The sequence below is a fragment of the Hemiscyllium ocellatum genome, chromosome 32 (assembly GCF_020745735.1).
Source record: "Hemiscyllium ocellatum isolate sHemOce1 chromosome 32, sHemOce1.pat.X.cur, whole genome shotgun sequence".
Classification (NCBI taxonomy): domain Eukaryota; kingdom Metazoa; phylum Chordata; class Chondrichthyes; order Orectolobiformes; family Hemiscylliidae; genus Hemiscyllium; species Hemiscyllium ocellatum.
In genome coordinates this window covers 30,949,320-30,974,162 of record NC_083432.1, presented here as the reverse complement: position 1 = coordinate 30,974,162, position 24,843 = coordinate 30,949,320, and the positions used below count along the sequence as shown (strand labels likewise).

Below are 24,843 nucleotides of genomic sequence, written 5' to 3'. Positions count from 1 at the left end.
TAATGAGACCAAAGCAGTATGTAATACCCAGATGTGGTTTTGTCAATGCCCTGAACAGTTGTAGCAAGTCTTCATAAGTCTGTGATTTTTTGCAGAAGACCTAAAATAAATGGAGAAAATATAGGGCTGCAGTCCAATAATTTGATAAACTCACTCGTGATTCCTTTTCTCTAGTTCAGACTAGCTGCTTCTCTTTTTTCAAAAAAATGTCATCTCTTTCTTGAATGTGCTGGAACAGCTCTGAGAAAGTTCAACAGGTTGATTCCAGGGATTCCATTTGTTGAAACATGGAAGATTTTAAGAGGGCTACACATTGTACATGCACCACAGGTACACACAGCCCACCCTCAACATCCATCCACCTTCTCCTATTTTGCACTTGATTGTTAGTGTTCACATTTTTTAAAGTAGGGTTAATCTTTAATGCAGGATATTTGATGTTGAATGTAAGGAATTGAGGTTTCATTACAGAAGTGAGTTTGGTGGGGACCACCAAAATTGAAATGAGAGGAGACGGTGATGTAGTGGTAATCTCATTAGAATAGTAACTCAGAGCCCAGCTAATGTTCTGGGGATGTGGGTTCAAATTCCACCAAGACATCCAGTGGAATTACGTTCAGTTCATTATTTGGGAACTAAACTAGACTTAGTGATGGTAACCAGGAAGATATCAATTATCATAAAAATCCATGTAGTACACAAATAATAATAATAAGGAAAGAAATCTGCCATCCTTATCTGGTCTGGCCTACGTGTGACTTCAAACCCACAGCAATGTGAGTGACTCCTAAATGGTTGAGCAGATGTTTGATTTGGTTACGGCTTAATGCAGTAGTCAGGTAGGATGTGCAGAACGTGACAATTGTTTTTGTGGAGATCAGGCTACGACAAGCAAATGAAGTGGATGTAATTGCTGTGCAATTGGCTGAGGCAGCACTGTGCATGAAATGTGCATGGTTGAGATATTCTTGTGTTGGAATTTTGAGCCGATGGAACATACAGCTGTTATATAATGAGGTTTATCTCTCAATGCTGCTTTGTCATACACATGATCACTAATATGATACCTTTAGCTTTGTAACCCTGCTTTATGTTGCATATCCTACCAAATGCATATTAGTCACTGAACTGTTGCACATCATTATCATTGTTTTATTTTAAAACTATATATTATGTAATACAAATGATGGATCAATGGGCAACCCTACAATGCTGGTTTTCCCATATATATTCCTTTGAGTTAAAATGAGCATCTGATTATGGAAAATTGTGTTTCCTGCATAAAAATGAAGCTGCTTACATTTATAACATGTCATGATAAACAAAAGTGTCAATTGGACAGAAATACTTAAACTTCTCATAAAATACATTCACAGGAGTTTCTCATAGGATATAGTATAAGTAAGTTAAGCAGTATACAATCCATAAGGTACTCCAAAATTTTGTGGTCAGTGGAATTGAATTGGTTCAGTGAGTACAGAGACAGTGAAAGGTCTAATTGGACCGGACTGTGCATAATTACACCATAAATATATAAGTTAGCTTGCTGAGTTTGAAGGTTTAGTTTCAGATGTTTTATCACCACACTAGATAACATCAATGAGAGTCTCTGGTGAAGCCCTGGTGGTATATCCTGCTTCTCTATTTATAGGTCTTGGTTTCTTAAGGTGTCATTTCTGGTTCTAACCAGAACTCCATCAATAAATGCATTGATTTAGACCTTATCTACCGTCCCTTGGGGGAGAAAAAGAACCAAAAATGACATCACCTACCTTAAGAAACCCAAGACCTAGAAATAGAGAGACAGGACATACCACCAGCACGTCACCAGAGACTCTCACTGATGATGTTACCTAGCCATGGTGACGAAACACCTGAACAGAAACCTTCAAGCTCAGTGAGCTAACTTACATACTTATCACCAACCTGAGCCTCACATCTTCTCCAAAATCGATAATTTCACCATATTGCTTTGAAATTTCCAACTGTTGAGGAAACATATCCTGAGAACTTCAGACTGACACATGGCTTATTCAGTTCACTGGGAACCATTTTAAAGTTCTGTGGTTTCCAAGAGCCCAGGAGAATACCTGCCAAACTCTCCTTGGTGTCTCTAAGATGAAAGCAGACCAGTGTACTAGTTCCAACATGCCCCCTCAAAAATAGAGGTTGCATGAAGGAAACCTATCTCAAAATTGGACCTTAATCGGCAAGTTGCATGTATTAAATAATTCAGAATGGTTCTCACCCAATGAAAGATTCAGTCTTGTACATTCATGCTGCTTGATTGTTGTTTTAGAAATAAGTCTCAAAAGTGCTCTTTGTTATTCCTGAATTCCTTTTAGCTGAAAATGTGTTGCTGGAAAAGCGCAGCAGGTCAGGTCAGGAATCCTGAAGAAGGGCTTATGCCGAAACGTCGAATCTCCTGTTCCTTGGATGCTGCCTGACCTGTTGCGCTTTTCCAGCAACACATTTTCAGCTCTGATCTCCAGCATTTGCAGTCCTCACTTTCTCCTGAATTCCTTTTAACCTCAGTAGGCAGTCCCTTTGCTTTGTGATCTTAACACTCTCCATTATGATTACCTTGAGTCAAGACAAGGATTATTTGTTTCGTCTATGAGGACACACCAAACCCTCATCTAAACAGATGAGCTATGCAAAAACTGTGCTGTCTATAATATAGATATTTAATTTTACTTCCTCCCAATTTTCTTCACCCAATATGGTACTACTGGCCTGTCTTCATGGCAGTCTATTTTATAAAGGAAATTGGGAGTTCAGTGTTCCCAAAGAAAATTGATATCTACAACGTTTTTCAAAAAAAAGAGACAGAAGGTTCAAGTTGACAATCACATTACAAACATAAAATAAAGCAATCGCTTCAGAATAATATTCTCTGATATGTCTATGCCATAATAAAGAATTCATTTGCAGCTGTCAAGCCAAATTCTGCGTGAGCTGGGATCTATGTCTATGGTTCTCCATTTCAGTAACTTCCTCAGTGATTGATAAGCATTTTTTGTTGCGTGGTACAGGTTCTGGGACAGATCAATCTTCCATCTGATCTAGATCTTCTTTCAAATGCCAACTGGATTAGCGAAAAAGAGGAAGAGAAAGCAAAAGTGATCATGGATCTCCTCAATCACATACCATCAGAGTCATCTGCTGTCATCACTTCTGCCAACACCATACTCACAGAGCTCTTCAGTCACAGAGGTACCAGCCTGTCCTTTAAGACGACCATATTCTAGATATTTATGTTTATTACAAATGGTAAATTTCAGAGGTGGTCGATTAGTGGATTGTCATGCTGTGAGCTGTGTATGTAATAATCATAATCTATCTTGAAATAGATCTTCAGTATTTGTTGCATAATGTGCATCAAATTATTTATAAGTACATAAAATCAACAGAAATGGATCATTGAGTTTGATTGTTCTGTGCCTCCTGGTCTAATTAGCTCAGCTCATATAATGTCTGTTTGAAATATGCATTTGAAGAGTGGAGAATATAATGGCAACTGCTGATAACTGCATCAGGTCAAACGAACATTGGAAGTTGTTGGAGGCTGGCAAAAGTTGGTTGATCCAGTGTCTGTGAAATAGACTTGAGCTCACTGTGCAGGAAACTACCAATTGTCAAAATAAATCAAGGAAGGCATGAGATAAATTAATAAGCAGAGGTTAAATTATGTCATGTTTGCCATAAAAACAAAATGTAGTTGACGGAAATGAAACTTCTGACAAGTGAATATTGATTTTCAGGTCCTACGAAAGTAATTAAAAGTTAGACGTCGTGATTTCAACATTGTGATATTACAGAGCAGGGTAAAGCAGGTTTAAAGCTTGGGAGAAACTTAAGATATAAAATCAGAGGATCAATGACGAGGGTGTCATTGATAAGTAGTGTTCAGTTGCAGTGTAACGTTTAGAAAGTGTATGATTGGAAGGAGAAAGTGAGGACTGCAGATGCTGGAGATCAGAGCTGAAAATGTGTTGCTGGAAAAGCGCAGCAGGTCAGGCAGCATCCAAGGAACAGGAGAATCAACGTTTCGGGCATGAGCCCTTCTTCAGGAAAGGGCTCCTGAAGAAGGGCTTATGCCCGAAACATCGATTCTCCTGTTCCTTGTATGATTGGAAGGCACAAGTTCAGAAGGATAGCCAACAATATCATAAATCTTCTTCAACCTGTCCTGATACAGAACGAAAATGCTTTAAGAAACTCCACGATCATACAGCATGGAAACAGATCCTTCATTCCAACCAGTCCATAGCAAACAGAATCCCAAACTAAACTCGTCCCACTTGCCTGCTCTCGGCCCACATCCCTCTGAACCTTTCCTACTGATGTATTTTTCCAAATGTCTTTAAAATATTGTAACAGTACCAAATCCACCATTTCCTCAGGAAGTTCATTCCACCAACGAACCACCCTCTGTGCAAAAAAATTGTCTCTCATATCTTTTTAAAATTTCTCTCCTGTCACCTTTAAAAATATGTTCCCTAGTCTTGATACCTCCCCCCCGCCCCCCCCCTATCAAGCAAGTTTTCAAATCTTGCATGATGTTATTCAATATACAGGACTGATCACTCCAACGCTCATTTGTTGTTCATCCTGTAACATCTCACCTTTAAATTCTCACCATTTTGTTCAAATCCATTCTTGACTTTATCCCTCTCTATTTCTGTAACTGCTTCTAACCCTATAACTTTCCAAGAACTGTGCTACTCCAATTCTGTCTTTTATGCCACGGGGCGGCACAGTGGCTAGCACTGCTGCCTCACCAGGGTCCCAGTTCAATTCCAGCCTTGGATGGTGTGGAGTCTCCCCGTGTTTGCGTAGGTTTCCTCCGGGTGCTCCAGTTTCCTCCCACAATCCAAAGATGTGCAGGTCAGGTGAATTGGCCATGCTAAATTGCCCATAGTCAGAGGGAATTGGGTCTGGGTGGGTTACTCTTCAGAGGGTCGGTGTGGACTGCTTGGGCCAAAGGGCCTGTTTCCACAGTGTGGGGAATCTAATCTAATCTAAATCCCAGTTTACCACTGCTGTCACCATTCCCTTCAGCATTCTGGACCCCAAAACACTGGAATTCCCTCCTTAAAATCTCTACCTTTCTACTTATTGAAAGAAATTTTAAAATCCTTTCTATTGAAACAATTGGCTACCTGTCCTAGCATTTCCTTTAGAAGCTTAATGCCAAATATTTTCTCACAACTTAGCTGTGAAAACCTTGGGACCTTCCATTATATTAAATATGCAAAATAAATGCAAGTTATTGTAATTGAGGAGGAAGAATGTTTAGTACAAAAGAATATCCATGAAGTTTTGGAGTCTTTTTTTTAAACAATGGAAATGATGTGCAAGATTAGTTTGCAATAGTATTGTCAAACATAGGTGGAAAAAAATAATATTGGTATCATTGTGGGAAAGTAGTGCAACATGTTGGTTGAATTATTGAAAAGCACAAAGAATTTGTCACTTTTGATTGATTGATAGAAACAAAACTTTAATTGCTGAATCAAAACATATGAGGTCAACATATAGTGAATCAATCATTGCAGTTTGTGAAGACATAATATCGTGTGCACTGGAGATGTTCAATGCGATGAGTATTGATGACTTGTGATAGGATTATCATTTATATTTTAAAATGCAAAACAAAATTGGATAGAATTAGATGCCAGATGGAGGACGCCATTGTTTTGGAAAAGAAACAACAGGGTAAGAAGATAATATTATTGTTATAGAAAGAGAAAGGAGAGCACTTCTTTTAATTAGGGAAAACTGTAGGATTGCGTAAATATAAGGCTAATGGAATGTTGACATTTATATGAAGATGGTGGAGTGCAAAAATGAGAGCTGATGCTTCAATTGTTCTGGAGACTTGATCAGACCCCATTAGGAACTTACGTTCAGCACACCTCATCCCAGTAAGGATTGGAGTGGCTCACGGAATTATATCAAGGTTTGAAGTATTAAATTTTGTGGTCAAATTGCATAAGCTTGCTTTATATTCCATTTATGCAATCCAAGGTCTTTAAAACAACAAGAGCATTTAATCGAGTTGATGGAGAAAACTGTTTTATTTTGTGGAAGAATTCAAAACAGGTGACTTAATGTAAAGATTTAAGGCAAGCCAATTAAAAGTGAAATTGGGAAGACACTTCTATCAAAGCAGAAATTTGGAAGTCCCTACCCAAAAGACGGCAGATGCTAGGTTAATTGAACTATTGAAGACTAAGTTATATCGATTTTTGTTGGATGTGAGAATTGAGGGTTATCATTGAGGGCGGCAGAAGCAGATGAGGAGAGCAGTAAATAGAGCAGGCAGTGTTCTTGGCTTTATTAAAAGGAGCATAGTGTACAGGAGCAGGGAGATGCCATAGGCTACACAGGCTTGAATTATGAAGTCTCATGGACAACACACACAACTTGAACTTGAGTATATTATGAAATTGAATATATCTCAGTTACCAGTGGTAACAAATCATGATGTTGTGTTTTATTCACCAGTCAGCAGCTCAACTAAAAACAGCCCTTTTCAAATTTGGTTTAAGTCATCTTGGTCCCCAAACATCTGCCTTCTATCATAATGTCCAAAGTGAGGATGTTCACTGATGATTGCACAGTGTTTAGAACCATTCATGGCAACTCAGATACTGAAGCACTATGTGTGATTAGGATCTGGAACAGTACATATGGAGCAAGACATGGATAACTTCTGGGCTTGCACATTAAGTGGCAAGTAACGTTCACCCTGCAGGAAATGCTAAGCAATGACCATCTCCAAGAAGACAGAATATAGCAGTTGCTCATTGTCAGTCAAGGGCTGAACTGGACCAGCATATAAGTACCGGGCTAGGAAGTCTGCAGTAAGTAACTCACTTCCGGTCTCTGCAAAGTATGTCAATCATCTACAAGACACCAGTCAGGATAGTGAGGGAATATTTTCCATTTGCTCGGATGGCACAGCTCCAACAACACTCAAGAAACTCAACATCATCCTGGAGAAAGCAATCATTTTGATTGACACCACTAGCTTGAACATTCACTCCTTTCACTACTGATGCGAAATAGTAGCAGACCATAGTGTCCACTGGTTACATTACAGTAACTTACTGAAACCCTACCGACAGCACCTTCCAAACGTGCAATCCCTACAACTTTAAAGGGTAAGAACAGTAGATGCTTGGGAATCTGTAAATTCCCATCTAACTCACACACCATCCTGGCTAGGAACAACATCTTTGTTCCTTCATTGTCACAGGATCAAAATCCTGGAACTCACTCCTTAACAGAACTGTGGGTATGTCTACCACCAAGGAGAGCTGCAGAAACTACCCAGTGATGCCTGTGAAGTGTGCTTTAACAGTAACTGGAAATACAAGCCCTCTGACAGATCAGAGATGATGGGTGTTTTTTTTTTATTTATTACAGGAGCTGGGACATTATTCAAAAATGCTGAACCCATCCGCAGATACACAAGTCTCGATGAAATAGACACAACCCGTCTAATATCACTCATAAATAAATCTTTTGGAAAAGATCTACACAAGGACTATATTTCATTACTGAATCCCAGGCTACATTCTATTTATTTATCAGAAGGGTAAGCCTTTTAGTTTCTATTTGATTGCTGCTGGGATTTAGAAATTCATTTTCACTTTGCAGTGCTTTTTCACATATCAACAGTTAAACCATTGATGAGACTTAGCTCTACATTCAATCAATTTCAAGACTTTTGAAAAGTGACACAAGTTCATAACATGGACAGAACGAAGGTGTTCTAAGAAATCTCAGTGAAATTCAATACTGTACATATTTATGGCATATCCCAAACAGAGAGAATGAGACCTTCTTCAAGGGAACTTCTTTCACTGCATCAAAAATGCATTAATCTTAAAATATGCCTGAAGCTCATTGTTGATTTACGTTGGGGTGATATTGTAAGCTGATTCCAATATCATCCAGATCTGCACATTTTCCAGTAGTGATCAGGAATCATGGCCACTCCCACAACCACTTCCGCCCCTCACAATTCCTCATGCATCACACGTGACATCACTTCCGCCCCTCACATCATCGCTGATGCCACATGCTCAGTGGCTTCCATCATCCCTACTGCCGTAGTCACCACCACTTCCGCCCCCACCAGCGCCACTCATCTGCATTCTGCTGACATGTCGCTATCCCCACCCCCCCAGAACCCCGACGGGAACACTACCCCTGTTCATGACTCCACCCCCATTCCCCCCACCATCACACCCACTCCAGTTACAGGTTCCACCCCCACTCCCAGCTCCACACCCACACCAGATCCCAGCTCCCAGCCCTGCCGAGTTTTCACCATCCCTCCAGACCTCCCCCTCACTGAGGACGAACGATCAGTCCTCAGCAAAGGACTCACCTTCATCTACCTCCGTCCACGCATCAATGAATTTAATACACGCCGTGACGTCGAACAATTCTTCCGTCGCCTCCGCCTCCGAGCTTACTTTCACAATCAGGATTCCTGCCCACCTTCCGAGGACCCCTTCGCCCACCTTCAACACACTGCATCCACCTGGACACCCTGCGCTGGCCTATTACCTGCCCCTGACCTCTTCATTTCCAACTGCCGCCGGGACATTAACCACCTCAACCTGTCTACCCCCCTCCCCGACTCCAACCTCTCATCTTCACAACGCCCAGCCCTCCAATCCCTCTGCTCCAATCCCAACCTCACCATCAAGCCAGCGGAAAAAGAGGGCGCAGTGGTAGTCTGGCGCACTGACCTCTACACCGCTGAAGCCAAACGCCAACTCAAGGACACCTCTTCCTACCGTCCCCTCGACCATGATCCCACCCCCATCACCAAACCATCATCTCCCAGACCATACAGAACCTCATCACTTCAGGAGATCTCCCACCCACAGCTTCCAACCTCATAGTCCAGGAACCCCGCACTGCCCGGTTCTACCTCCTTCCCAAGATCCACAAGCCTGACCACCCTGGCTGACCCATTGTCTCAGCATGCTCCTGCCCCACTGAACTCATATCTACCTACCTCGACACTGTCCTATCCCCCCAATCTAGGAACTCCCCACGTACGTTCGAGACACCACCCAACCCCTCCACCTCCTCCAAGACGTCCATTTCCCCAGCCCCCAATGCCTCATCTTCACCATGGATATCCAAGCCCTCTACACCTCTATCCACCATGACCAGGGCCTCCAAGCCCTCCACTTCTCCCTCTCCCGACGTCCCCAACAGTACCCTTCCACCGACACACTCATTCATTTGGTCGAACTGGTCCTCACCCTTAACAATTTCTCCTTCGAATCCTCCCACTTCCTCCAGACCAAAAGCCATGGGCACACGTATGGGCCCCAGCTATGCCTCTCTCTTTGTTGGCTACGTAGAACAGTTGATCTTCCGTAATTACGCCATCACCACTCCCCACCTCTTCCTCTGCTACATTGATGACTGCGTTGGCGCCAACTCGTGCTCCCACGAGGTGGTTGAGCAATTCATCAATTTCACCAACACATTCCACCCTGACCTTAAATTTACCTGGACCATCTCTGACACCTCTCTCCCCTTTCTGGACCTCTCCATCTCCATTAATGACGACCCACTTTACAATGACATTTTTTACAAACCCACCGACTCCCACAGCTACCTGGATTACACCACTTCCCACCCTACCTCTTGCAAAAATGCCATCCCGTATTCCCAATTCCTCCACCTCCGCCGTATCTGCTCCCAGGAGGACCAGTTCCACCACAGAACACACCAGATGGCCTCCTTCTTTAGAGACCACAATTTCCCTTCCCAAGTGGTTAAAGATGCCCTCCAAAGCATCTTGTCCACATCCCGCACCTCCGCCCTTAGACCCCACCCCTCCAACCGTAACAAGGACAGAACCCCCCAGTGCTCACCTTCCACCCTACCAACTTTCGCATAAACCAAATCATCCGCCGACATTTCCGCCACCTCTAAAAACACCCCACCACCAGGGATATATTTCCCTCCCCACCCCTTTCCGCCTTCCGCAAAGACCGTTCCCTCCGTAACTACCTGGCCAGGTCCACGCTCCCCTACAACCCACCCTCCCATCCTGGCACCTTCCCCTGCCACAGCAGGAACTGTAAAACCTGCGCCCACACCTCCTCCCTCACCTCTATCCAAGGCCCTAAAGGAGCCTTCCACATCCATCAAAGTTTTACCTGCACGTCCACTTATATCATTTATTGTATCCGTTGCTCCCGATGCGGTCTCCTCTACGTTAGGGAGACTGTGCACCTCCTAGCAGAGTGCTTGGGGAACATCTCCGGGACACCCGCACCAATCAACCACACCACCTCGTGGCCCAACATTTCAACTCCCCCTCCCACTCTGCCAAGGACATGGAGGTCCTGGGCCTCCTTCACCGCCACTCCCTCACCACCAGATGCCTGGAGGAAGAACACCTCATCTTCCACCTCGGAACACTTCAACCCCAGGGCATCAATGTGGACTTCAACAGTTTCCTCATTTCCCCTTCCCCCATCTCACCCTAGTTCCAAACTTCCAGCTCAGCACTGTCCCCATGACTTGTCCGGACTTGTCCTACCTGCCTATCTCCTTTTCCACCTATCCACTCCACCCTCTCCTCCCTGAGCTATCACCTTCATCCCCTCCCCCACTCACCTATTGTACTCTATGCTACTTTCTCCTCACCCCCACACCCCTCTAGCTTATCTCTCCACGCTTCAGGCTCCCTGCCTTTATTCCTGATGAAGGGCTTTTGCCCGAAACATCGATTTCGCTGCTCGTTGGATGCTGCCTGAACTGCTGTGCTGTTCCAGCACCACTAATCCAGAATCAGGAATGTAAAGTCCAATTGTTTTCCCAGCACCTCACCTTCCCTCCCCATTTCTTTTTATCATCCCAGCTGAGACTGAGTAACCCAGCACACAATAAAGTCTGTCCTTGTGGATGAAATAAATTTGGTTCTTCCTACTTGATAGTGGAAGGCAATAATTCAATTTGCAAGCTTTGACAAAGTTAAAAGATGTCTCCTCTCTAGACCGTCATAACTGTTAGTTATGTGATTGTGCAAAACTTAGATGGGCAGAAAATTGGATAAGGAATGGGTTAGCCCATGCAAAGCAAAACAAGACAGCTGCTTCTATGGCTAACCTTTTGAAAAAACAGTCAGGCTGACTCCATGAAGCTGATTGGTGAAGTCAGGTCATGGTCCTCTCTCCAGCTAGAACAATATGTTCAATATGTTTCGGAAGAATAACACATGTTTTCTGTGCAAGGGGTTTAATGAGCAAATAGGAATTACAAATATTTCTCAGGATTAAGTGAAGAGAAATGTCTTCACTCTGAGAGTTGGGCATCTTTGGAAATTTCTGCTCCACTGATCCCTGGATGCTGCATCATTAATTACATTAAGGCTAAGGTGCACAGATGTTTGATCTCTGCGTATCAATGGATATGGGAAACAGACAGGATTGAGGAGTTGAAGCCAAACATCAGTGAGGATTGTCGAGGGGAAAGTGAGGACCGCAGATGCTGGAGATCAGAGCTGAAAATATGTTGCTGGAAAAGCACAGCAGGTCAGGCAGCATCCAAAGAACAGGAGAATCGACGTTTCGCTCATAAGCCCTTCCTGAAGAAGGGCTTATGCCCGAAACATCTATTCTCCTGTTCCTTGGATGCTGCCTGACCTCCTGTGCTTTTCCAGCAACACATTTTCATCAGTGAGGATTGTCCCAAATAGTGGAGCAGGCTCATTGGGCCATATGATCTAATCCTGTTCCTCTTCCTTTGTTCTTTATAATCAAATTTGAAACAACATTGTCATGATTAGCTTTAATAGTTAACAACTTAGAACAGGTTTTGAACAGCAACTATTTTCTGTCCATGTTGCCACAGGTACAGCGCTGCTGCAATTATCACCAGAGAGCCTGTCCTGAATGGAATGCCATATCTTGACAAGTTTGTGGTCAGTACAAATAAACGTGGCCAAGGTACCAGCCTGATGCTTTGGGAATGTATTCGCCAGGATTTTGACTCTCTGTTCTGGAGATCAAGAGCGACAAACAGAATCAATCCCTGGTATGTTACTTCCAAATTTCACCATTTATCAACCATTTTATTTTTATAAGTAATTCACTGTCATCTTAGAAACAGTACATGTCAGGATGAGGTGACAGTGTATTCATTTGAGTGATTCAAATAACCATTATTCAGGTATGTACTATTGTACATATACTTTTTAACAGTTTATGGAACACAACTGAACTTGTTGAACAGGATTATCTGTGTTCAAATTCTGACATGCAGTATATAATAATTAAGCATAGGCATGCAATCAAAATTTCCCCACTCGATTTGTAACTAATTTAATACTGGGATGTGGCTGCCAGAATGTAATGTCATCCCTAATTGTCCTGAAGAAGGTTAACTGCTTTCTTGAACCAGAACAGTTCATTTAACGTGGATACACCTATACTATCACTGGGGAGAGAGTTCAAGGATTTTGACCTAGCAACACTAAAGGAACACTGATATATTTCAAAATTGGGATGATAAATGATTTGGAGGGGAACGTGCAGACTGTGGAGTCTCCATGTACCTATGAATTTCTAGAAGAAAGTGGTTGTGGATTTGGAAGGTACTATCTAAGGAGTTTTGGTGAATTTGATTCTGCTGGCAAACAGTGGTGGGACTCCAAGATCAGGTTCTCTGCTCATTGCTCCATACCTCATGGTCCTGTGCTTTCCTCTTCACTGGCTCATTTATAAAATGTTAATGATTAGCGGAAATAATTGATGAGAGTTTCCTCTCCTTTTGTGACCTTAAGGAAAATATGTCCTGCTCCTAAAGGATCCTGTAGAAACTCTGTTTGGATAGCACAAAAAAAATTAAAATTTAATTATGCAGCAGAGCATTAAATAATAATCACCTTCACCAGTTTCAAAGCAATTTGCTTTCCATTCTTTAAAATTACTTCTGAAGTAGGAATAGTGAGAAAGGTCTAATCCTGAATCTTTGATTTAGAACATAGTTTCTGATCTGACTTTACTGCAACACATTTTTTCGAGGAGCCATGATCACCACAGGTCTGACAACCCTAACAGGCAGGAAGCAAAGCATAAAGTTTTAATAACTCAGCTAAAATTTCACAAATGCAGCAGATGTCTCCGCTCCCACTCTTTTCTCCAAAATGTTCTGGAATTCCCTCTAAAAATGTATTCGTTCCACGTCCCATCTCATTGTAGATTCACAGAAAGTCATAGAATCTTTACAGAACGGAAAAAAGGCCCTTTGGCTTCTCGTAACAATGCCAGTCATCTATTTATTCTAATCCTGTTTTCCAGCATTTGGCCCATTGTTTTGTATGCTTTAGGGTTTCAAGTGTTCTAGGAGAAAGTGAGGACTGCTGGAGATCAGAGTTGAGAGTGTGGTGCTGGAAAAGCACAGCAGGTCAGACAGCATATGAGGAGCAGGAGAATCCACATTTCTGGCATATGTCCTTCATCAAGAATCAAGTGTTCATCTAAATACTTCTTAAATGTCTTGAAAGTTTCTGCCTTTAACACCCTATTAAGCAGTGAGTTCCAGATACCCATCACCTTCTCAGTCAAAATGTTTTCTGTAAAATCTCCTGGAAACCTTCTGCTCCTGACCCTAAAACTCTTTCTTCTGCTTGTTGACCCCTCCACTAAAAGGTTTCTCCTTATCCATCCTATTTTTGCCCTTCATAACTTTGTACACCTCAAACAGGTTCCAGGTTCCCCACAGCTCTCTAGTTCCAAGATAACAGTGGAATAGCAGAGCTATGTGCAGAATCTTACCCAGGCCTTATCAGCCCCTATTATCTTTCTTTCTTTCCTGCTCTTTATTTTTTGTTATTTCCTTTCATTTTTTCCTTTGGCCGGTTAGACCGGTGGCATCGCTGCAGCAGTGAGAATGGGCCGTACGTGCAGAGGGCAGCGCTTTCCGATAATTGGAGGCAGCGACAGCAAAACTCCTCCGGCAATTGGAGGGGACAGCAGACTCTTCAAGATGGCAAGGCGGCAACATGGAGGAGGGCGCTTGGCGCTGTGGCAGCCTGGCCTGGCCTGACAGCAGAGCCAGGGACTCCTGGTCACAATTTGCCTAGAGTGGCGTCATCGAGGGGGCTGCGGAGCCAGGGACTTCTGGCTGCAGTCATGGTTGGCTCAGAATGGGGACTCCTGGTTATCGGTGAGGTGACAGTAACAGCAGAGCTGGGACTCTGGTTGCGGGGCTGAGTGTAGGTTCAACGTGGGACTCAGCAGCGACGAGATGGACCCAGGAGTGGAGATGGCGCCTAAAGAGTAGCGACTCCTACGTTGGTGGGTCCGGCGCAGACAGCACTGGAAGAGAGATGGGGGGGACAGATGTTGCTGGTGAGCCGGGTTCATGGTGGAGATAGCAGAATGAAGATACATTCTCTTCCAGTGATATCTTAAACTATTCGAAATGGTGCAGAATTGTGGCAAGATTTGAAGCTTTTCACTGTAAAATATAAATCATTAAATTCAGTTCTCAATTCTAAGGAAAACAATTCCAGCCTATCTAGTCTCTCTTCATAGCTGAATCTCCTCTTGCAGCCTGTCTACAACAATGACATCCTTCCTCAGCTGTGGTGACCAAAATTGCACACAATATTCCAGCTGTGAGCTAACAGTATATACAGCTCCATCTTAATTAAAACAGTACAGCACAGAACAGGCCCTTCAGTCCACGATGTTGTGCTGAAATTCCATGCTCTTCTATTCAACACCTTAACTAATGAAGGCAAGTATTCCAGATGCTGCCTTAATCTGAATTTTCAACCTCATTAAAATGCATTTCCTGTGCCAAACGTTTGCTGGGTCCTCATAAAATCCTCTTAACATTTGTTTTTGCCCAAGGAGACACCTTGGAACACTTTTCTACATTAATTATTTCCAGACTTGTGCAGCACGTTTAATACCTGATTTAATAAACTATAACCTCACATGAATACCACAGCTTGTTGCCTTGCCCATGTCTAACAATTCATTGTGTGGATTATTTTATGAACAATAAATCTACGAGGTTAGATCCTTGGGTTGAATATTTGCTCGATGAGGGTCGTCTGAATCAGAAAATTTCCTGGCTCCCTCTACTTGCCTCTGGACAAAATGCCCTGTCAGAACCTGATTTTTGCTCCAAGATTGGTGGAGAATAGTGGAAGACGGCCAAATGCCAAAGCAAGTAATTTACAAGTCCTGTCTTTAATCAATTAGCAGTTGTTTCCTTAAATCTTGATCTGTAGCCTTCACCCTTCACCTCATCACCCTCTGCAAGTATCCTCCATGTCGCCTCATGCCTCCTTGTCAATTCATGCTCTCACCCACTCTATGCCCCCTTATAGCCCTCTTAACACGTGCTAACTCAAGCCAGTACATGCCATAATGTCACCAACCTTTGCTTTTAACGTCCTCCGTGCCAACTCATCCAATATCCACCATGGGCAGACCTTAGGAGCCATGTTAAAATGAAGGGTCTAAGTATTTATTGTTGCCTTACTAAACTTAAAAATATTCCCACTCATGAAAACCCATTAAAAACTTTTAAATCCCCTCAAATAAATAATCCCTAATAAAAGCAACTAGACTTGTATACCTAGCCCCAGATCAAACTTCAATAATCTCGTTGAGTTGTTAATCAAACTCTGAATCTAGGACCTTTGCTAAGATAATTGTATAAGGTGGAAAGCAGTAAACCATGATAATAACATAAAGATAGCCCTTGTGGAAATGGAAGCAAACAGCTATTTAAGAAGCTTCTCTTTGGAGGTTTTTAAAACACCTCTTGGTATTTCTATTTTTTTGAGACATGGCCCTCTCCAAAGTTTTGGGGCTTGAATTAGATCAGTAACAGGTTTGGAAACAAAGCGGCCTAATCAACTAATGGACTTGCACTGCATGCCAGTGACCATGTACAGATATCACAATGGTGGATTACACTTGACATAATGAAGGAGTCAACACTTCTGTTCCATTCTGATAGATTGTAATTCTCAGAATTTAGCTTTCACACAATAAGACTCAGCTTGCAGTATGAATAGAAAATCTTACAATGTTTAGTAGTACAGAACTTACAACTGCTGAAAAAAGACACATTTTTGTGAAAGCATTCATCTTGCATTCATCAGGACAATTTGCAAGAAATAATAAAGTAAAAGAGAAACACCATTTATACTGTATGAGAGGAGAATGCTTTTTGGTAACAAGTGGACTTTGAGTAGTAGATGTGCTGCTGTGGAGAATGCACCAGTTTATGATGAGTAACAGTTACCTGCCAAAACCTGTTTAGATTTTAAACCAGGCAGGCTGATTCTAACAGGCTAAGGCATTGCCCAAGAAATGAACCAGCGAATGCCTGTCATCTATTTTGTTGAGTGTACTTTCCATTTACCTTGTGTATTCATATATGTAGTTTCCACGTGCCACACTGCAAGCCCAACTGGCAATCTTAAATTGGTTGTCTGCACAATTCTTTGGACAATTATTTTGGTGGAGGCCGGTACAATTGCAACATTTAAAAAGGTACTTGGATGGGTATATGAATAGGAAGGGTTTGGAAGGATATGGGCCAAGTGCTGGCAGATGGGACTAGATTGGGTTGGGATATCTGTTTGGCATGAATGGGTTGGACCGAAGGGTCTGTTTCCATGCTGTACATCTCTATGACTCTATTTAGCAAAATGTGTCTTTTCACAGCAATAAATAATACAATTCTGGAACTTTTAAAGACACGTCCCAAGTACAGGTCTTCTGACTGGAAAGAAAAGTTGCTACCACGATTCTTTGAAGTCCAGCACCCTTTCATACGGAGGTCTCCACTTTTCCTTAAGGCCCAATCAGTTGATTTTAAAAGTCCGTGCCCACTGTTCCTGTACTGCACCCTCACGTCCACTGCGCTGTACAGCTCAGTCTGCATGCCGCTGACTCCTCTCCTGCTGTGCACTGTCTCCTAACCTTCTGCTGTTCTGTGCTGTCTGGCTGCTGTTCTGTAGCTCAGTACGAATGCTTAACTATAGTCCCATCACAGACTGCAGGTGAGCAATACTGCAGATAATCAATTCATCGCTTAAAAACAAATTAAAGTTATTACATTGGAAAATACCAAATACTAAGTCAAACTGAAGAAACTAAGCAAAAAATAGGACAGTGCACACCAGAAGGTACACACATTCTGTGGCAGGTACTACTTATACAATCCTGCATCCAATTCTCCCACACCTGCTCCTCTGCCACCTCCTTTTTCACACCTTACCTATTGTGTTGTCCTTCATCCCTGGTGCTAGTTTCCTCATTGTTACGCCATCCCTGCTTCTGCTTATGTCTGTCTTCCTTTTCTTCTGCCACTCTTGTTCCTCCTGCCTCTGCCTGCTTTTCTTAATCTTCTGTTATGTTTACTTGCGCAACGTACAGACACATCAGCAAACCGAAGCAGAGACTGAGTGGCACAGACAGAACGGGATAGCCAGAATGGCATAGAAACTAATTTATAGAGGTAAGCCTGCTTGTATGTAACAGCCAGCTGAATGAAGTTTTGGCAAGTCGATGCCACGTACAAGCCGGCTTGACTGTTGATCAACCAAATTGTTGGGATTCCAGCCAGTTACAGAGGGGGTGTGACAGAATAAGGACCAATATTATTTTGGAATCTTGATCCAGAGCCAATGTTTAATCTAAATCTGGACCCATTTTCCTTTCTCCAAATTTTCTCCTCTTTTATTTAGAGATACAGCCGCTTAGTGGTAAAATCCATTGTCCAATTGTCCATTCCTTACACATCACCATAGGCAATGGATAACCATGACCAAATAGTCCATTGACGTCAGCTGAGAACAGCATTGCTAAAGTTAACCATGTATGTACTTTTCACCAAGTGTCACTGTTAATGGCTAAAAGCAACATGTCTGGTTGGATTTCACCATCCTTCCACACCTTACATCCAATGCAATCTCAACAATTTATGGCCAGTTGCAGGGAATCCATCTAGTACTAATGTTGAGTAGCTTTAGGTTAGATTTTGTATTCAACCTGGTACTTGACTGATCTGCATGTCTCAATACTGGATATTTAAGTCATTTATTCACAGCTTCTCTCATGACCAGGACTATCATTATATGATATAATTAAATGTGTAACAATATCCATAACCCACTCTTGGATTTTATTTTCCTATTGGTACAATATACCAGTTGTTGCTTTGGCAGGTATAATGATGCCAGAAAGGAGTACTGTAAATAATTGCTTCTTTCTCATTATTTAACTTCACTCTTTTCTAAACAATATAAAAACTAGGAACAGGAGTAAGCCATTTGACCCTAGGAGCTGTTTGACCACCAGTAAGACTATGGCTGATCTGATCTTGGCCTCAACTTGACATTCTGCTTAATCATGATAAACCTCAATTTCATGCAATGCAAAGATCTCTCATAACTGGGCCTAATTATATTCAGTGACAGCCTCCATTGTACTCTGCTGTGAGGAGAAAAATCGCTACATTTCCATCTTAAATAGATGACCCTTTTAATCTGAAGCTAGTGTTAGGTGTGTAGGTCAAGGGTAAATATGGGGAATGGGTATGGGTGGGTTACTCTTCGGAGGGTCGGTGTGGACTTGTTGGGCCAAAGGGCCTGTTTCCATACTGAAGGGAATCTAGTCTAAACTGCTCAAATTGATATTTTCTTGTTTTCATTAATTTGATTCTTGTTTTGATTTAGCTGAATGTTTGAAGAGTTGGTGTGTATTTTCTAGCCACCATGGTCAATGCAGTTCACAACCAATATACATGGTTTTCTCTTGTACAGGTATTTCAAACAGTGCGATGGAAGCTTTACAACTGGAGAGTGGATCGTCTTTTGGTATGGCCTGTCTAATATGCGTGACTCTTATGAACTCGTGGACCATGCAGAAAGTTTACCTGATTCATTTATACAACCAAATTAGCCTCTAAACCAGCCATCATCTGCTACAGAAAACTCAAACTAAATCTCAGCACTTTCTGTGCTAGGTATTCTTTGTCATCTGAATCTGAAATATTGCTGCTCTAAAAGTTAGATTTGCCTTAGTTTACTTCTTTGGCATACCCAGTCACTCTGAATGCCTCGTCCTTTTTAATCTGTTGAGTGGGATTGGTTGCCTACAAATTCTATTATACTAAAAGAGTGAAAAATTCTATTTTTATTAGCACAAGGCTAGTAAAATCAAAATTAATGAGAATTTTAAAATCAACTACACTTCTGTCTTCTACAAAATATTTGTTGTAAATGATAACAATGATTGTTAAGCTTGTTTTTACTAAAACTGAGCAGAGAGCTGCACAGGTAAGCTTGCTCACAGACTCATCAAACACACCGTGCCATCATCCCCCATTTGGAAACGTCCAAGAGCAGAACAATGGACCTCTCAATGATGCATATGATTTCCACTGACTCAGAGGAAGGTTGCACACAAAGTGCAGTCTGTTAGCTAAAACAGGTTGCCACTCATAGCCGAACTGAGGAAAATGTGTCTGATGAGAACAATTGTCTTGAATGAGATGTAAGAAGCTCGATCTACTATGTAGAAACTTCCAAGAGGGAGTAAACTTCAAATTGAATTATGTAAAGATTCTTGTGGCCAGTGATTCTGAATTCCTTGCATAAAATCCACGAGAAAGGTTTTTTTTTAAAAACATTGTAGCTTAATAACCTGGAAGGAAAACCCTATCTGTATAGTGCGCGTTTCCAGTGTGGCTTTCTTCAATGGTGTAAATGAGGAATGCAAATCACATTGGTAGCAGTGCATACCCCCCCTTGGAATGGTAGAATAGTGGTTGGTTATCTACCTGAATTGTAATCCCGAACATTGAACAAATAATCCAAAGCCATGGGTTCAAATCCCACAATGAGAAGATGAGATTGTTAATAAATGAATCAAGAATGAAAAAGTTGAATCAGAAATTAGGGCAATGTAATGACTAGCCTTTGTAAAAGCCTATCTAGTTTACTGCTATCCTGGAAGAAGGGATTTTTGCCAATCTTAGCTTGTACTTGACTTTTCAGTCTTGGCAATGCAACTTAACTGACCTCTGAAATGGTTGAGCTGGGCATTCTGTTAAGGACAGTCAGAGATGGCACACCAATTCTTCCTTGTTAGCAGCGTCCAAGTGCTATGACTGAATTAAAGATCATGTAAAGAGCAGCGAGAAAATGACAGGATTGTATCACTTCTAAAAGAATTAGCTAAAAGCTAAGCACATAATTAGAGCTCTATACCTATTGTTTGAGAGTTAACCATGCTATTTAATTTGACAGTTATTTTAGAACTGAAAAAGATCCCGTTAGCAATTCCTGGAAGGCAGTCGTAGAGTATACTACAATAAAAGCAATATTATTGCAGAAACTCAGTAGAACTGCAAGAATATGTGAAAGGAGAAACAGTTAATATTTGAGGCCATTCAGCTCATCATGTCCATGTCTCAACAAATTCAGTTAATCCCACCTGTATCTTTGCCCCACAGTAGTCCTGCAATTATTTTATCTTCCCATCACCATTGGGTTCTTATACCAGTCACCTTCAATTGGTGTTCTCTGCTGCTCAACAGTTTTCTTCTGTCTACTTGTCAAGACCACAAAATTTTGAACATCTCTGTCAAACCATCTCTGCGTCATTTCTCATCAAAGGAGAACAAACCTAGCTTCTTGTATGATGCATTAGATCTTCTCATTCCTGGAACCATTCTTGCAAATCAGTTCTGCCTGTTCATCTTTCCTCACACAAGGTGTCCCAGAATTGGACACATTACTCCTGTTGAGGCTGAGCCGGATTCATCACTAAATTCCTTGCTTTTTAATCTATATGCCTCTACTTATAAACCCCAATATCCCATCTGCTTTTTGAGCCTTGGTGCAGGGTGCTATTGACCACATGCACGTCACTTTCAATCCGTCATGCATCAGTGTCATGCTAGTCAAAATGGGATTCATTCCCCTCCACCTCCATATGGCACATGGTCATTGATTGTGTTATGTCTGGCAATAACCATAAAAGCTTCATTCTGCAGCAGTCAGCCTACAAATGAGTCACCAAAGCAACTCAAAAAGCAATTGTTGGACAACAATTTTACTTAAATTAGCAGACAGCACACGGTTTGTGTACTACCTGAAATTGCCCCAGCAGTCAAAGGGTTATTGTTCATTTTTAGCCCCTATCCAAATTTAGCTAATAACATAATCAACATTATCTTTTGAGATATTTGTATCTGGAAAGAAATGTGAAGAAAACTAATAATATATAACTTATATGTGAGAATTGTATCCACTATTCAAGATATATATCTGTAAGCAGTCTGGGCAATAGTTCATAATGGGTATAGGTTAGAGATTTTTATTTAATTATACTAATTTTCTTTCAGCAATGGTTTCATATCCTATCATGGATATGCAGTGGTACTAATATGTATCATTTATAAATTCATTTCAAGATAATTAGGAACTTGCCAAACCGTTCAAACAGACAATCCTGTCCTAATTGTAGACCGTAAGAGTGGAGCAGAAATAATACATTCAGCCACCTGAGTCTGCTCCACCATTCAATCACAGCTGATATGTTTCTCAGTAGTAGTAAGCCAAAGGTAGGGCTGGAATTAATGCATCTCTGTCTTAGGTCGAGAGCACATTTGTATTTCTTTCCTTCATTTGTATTTTGAGTATTGAATTCCTTCTTGACTCTGAAAGCTTTCAAATTAAAACCTATGTATTTATGAAACAATTTGTTTTAATCAAAGGAACAGAAATGCCAAGACCCTCAATCTGCTCGTCATTGAAATGTTATCATCAATTATAACAAAGAATTAACAGATTACTTGTCAGTTCTGTGCTGTTGAGAGATTTTAAATTCTACTCTTTATCTAACTCTAATTAGTTGTGGACAAGGATGATGTCCAAAAAAAAAAGCAAATGTGGTTTTGCATCAATTCTCTCCATTTTTAGGAGACCTTTTGTTCATCATGAATGCTACCTCAACGGAAATCTTTATCCTTGGAGTAGGCAAATAACATTTTAGTAAAATATTTACTCATAAAAGCATTTGAATATTAATGCGGTATTGGCATAGTGATGAACAGATGAGCATCTGTTCATTTGTCAGTACACTGATGATGGAAGGGTAATTTTGTGAGGCTTTTCTTTTTCTAATAAAGTTCCGGTCTACTGAGACTGCGTGCTCAACTGAACGGACAATTAATTTTATGAGGACTCAGTCCACTTATACTCCAAGGAGTCCGATATTGTGCTTACCAGTCTATTCCTCCTTGGTTGATTTTGTTTTGTTAAAAAACACAAATAAGAGATGTTACTTCAATATGATAGATAGGGTCATGGCATCAGATGCCATTAGGATTTTCTATCAAAATGCTGAGTGTTTTCTCTACGGTGCATCTCACTAATACTTATTTATAAAAACAGTTTGAAAACTGCAGAATGCTTATGGGTCTCTATTCCAATTTCCCAGTCGCTTTAAAAGGAGCATATTCTTGACGGCCACTATTTGTAGTGGATTTGTTACTGGATGGTGAAGGAACTGGATGCATTGAAGCTGCTGGACAGTTTCCATAGTCTCATTTAGGGTCAGTTCTTTGCACTTGGAAGAATTAGCATTGTGTTTTGTTTCAGAAGAGAAAAGGTTTAACAACAATGTTATTCTAAGTCAATTCTAGTCACTGTGACAGTATTTGAGATTTTTGACCAGAACAATTACTGATAAATACATCTCTCGAAATCTAGAACGCAGCCAATGCTATCCTGGATCACCAGATACTAAAGTCAACATAAAAAAGGTCATAAGTTGTAAAATGAACCCTGTCTTAAAAAACATTTACAGAGGTGAAAGATAACCACTTAAATATTGACAGGGATTAGAATCTTATGCCAAATGTAAAAACAAGCAATACAATTAAATAACTGAGCCACCAGACCAATGCGGCTTGTAGACATCACCCCTAGGGGTTCAGATCACCCCTAAAATGTCCATTTTGTGAAATAAGCAAGTGTTATTCTGATCAAAAACTGAATATGTTTTATCTCAATGTCTGTTTGTTTATTTAGCTCGGTAGCAAATCTATTTTGTGAGGCAATATTTAAATGTTGTGTAATGAGAAGGCCACATGAGATAAATTTCCTTCGGTTTAAATTAAGGCATCCTTTAAAATACATTTACTATGTAACCAAAGTCAACACACAGTCATTGTGTATTACACAGAAAAGGATATATTTTACTGAAATCTTTTGTCATGCATTCTTCATGACAGTACCAGGGAACAACATTTGTATTAGAAGTGTGCTAATAGTTGGCAAGTGGATTGGTATAGATATTGTCGAGAGTGGAAAAGCACAGCAGATCAGGCAGCACCAGAGGAGCAAGAGAAGTGACGTTTCAGGTACAAGCCCTTCATCAAGTATAGATATTGCCAAAGAGAATGCATCAATTAAATAACAAGTGACAGCTTGCAAGTTTTATTTATATCTAAATAGGCAGGTTGAATCTGATTACCCTAAAGAATTAACCAGATTGCTGTTAGCTATTTTGTTCAGTATAAACAGGTGTAGTATATGTACTTGTCTTTCTGTCTGCAAGGAACAGGCTCTTGCATATCAAGGTATGCAGATTCCAGTACAGGCAAGTATGTTATACTGTGAGCCAGACTGATTCTTAAATTGGTTGACAATGTAATTCATAACTATTGCATAGCAGCAGCGTACGACAGCTACTTTTACCTACTAGTCGAATTTATGAGATACCCTACCCTTCTGGATAATGAGAGTCTTTTCAAGTCCAAAGTGGCATTTATGAGTTTGTACAATGTTTGGCATTCAATGGAAAAATAATATGATTAACGTAGCCATTTTCTCAGCTAGCATTACTAGAAAATGTATATGCATTGGGGCTCCTGCAGTTCCATACAGCGCAACGTTAACCCCGTCAGCAATCTTGTTAAGGTCCAAGCATTTGCTCACTATCTAACCATACACAGTTTGCTATTTCTAAAAATCTATTATACAATCTATTATATGGGTTTGATATTGCAATGCCACTCATTATACTCAAATGTTTTCTTGCCCCCTTTAAAAATAGTGAATACTAAAAAACCAGAATCAATTCAGCAAGTACCTCAAAATGTTTAGTGAATATCGGGTATTGCTCAGAGTCTTAAATATACATATCATGCTTTGAACAGTTTACTTAAAAGTGTGTGATATAATCTCAACTTTAATTAATTTGGTTAACTTTAATACTTGCTGTGTTTTTGAAATAACATACTTTATCAATAAAAAAAAACTAGTGAGTAATTTATTTCATTTGTTGAGTAATTTTGAATATTCTTACATACATATAAACCAGAGTTTGATATGCACACACCCATTAAGTTAATCTTTAATTCACAATAGTTGGTAGTTCTTAAAACAGATATTTGGCTGTACTATCAGTGAATCAGGCTGCTTTGTTATGGACGATGTCTTAAATGTTTCTTGGAGCTGCGCTAATCCAGGTAAGTGGGAGTATTTCAATCACACTCCTTACTCAGACTTTATTGTTAGTGGACAGTTATGATTCCCAGACCTGCTCTTGTAGGCACACTATTTATACAGCTAGTTCAGTTGAGTTTCTGATCAGTAGTTAAAACCCAAGGAGGTCAATAGTGGGGATTCAGTGACCATAATGTCATTCAATATCAGAGGATGATGGTTACATTCTGTCGTCTTGTTGTAGCTGGGCATTGGTAAGTAATAATGGGGTCGTGCAAGTTCTGGGCAACGGG

At 40.9% G+C, this 24,843-nt stretch overlaps 1 protein-coding gene across 1 annotated transcript in view; it reads left to right on the top strand.

The window, feature by feature from the left end:
* The window catches only part of nags (N-acetylglutamate synthase), a 50,704-nt gene extending 26,507 nt beyond the window's left edge, over positions 1 to 24,197 (top strand). The window contains exons 4-7 of the mRNA XM_060848876.1: positions 3,036 to 3,216; positions 7,438 to 7,609; positions 11,908 to 12,090; positions 18,854 to 24,197. Of these exons, the coding sequence (XP_060704859.1) occupies positions 3,036 to 3,216; positions 7,438 to 7,609; positions 11,908 to 12,090; positions 18,854 to 18,992 (675 nt within the window). The 3' untranslated portion in view covers positions 18,993 to 24,197. The remainder of the gene's footprint in view (positions 1 to 3,035; positions 3,217 to 7,437; positions 7,610 to 11,907; positions 12,091 to 18,853) is intronic.
* Positions 24,198 to 24,843: the final 646 nt, after the last annotated feature.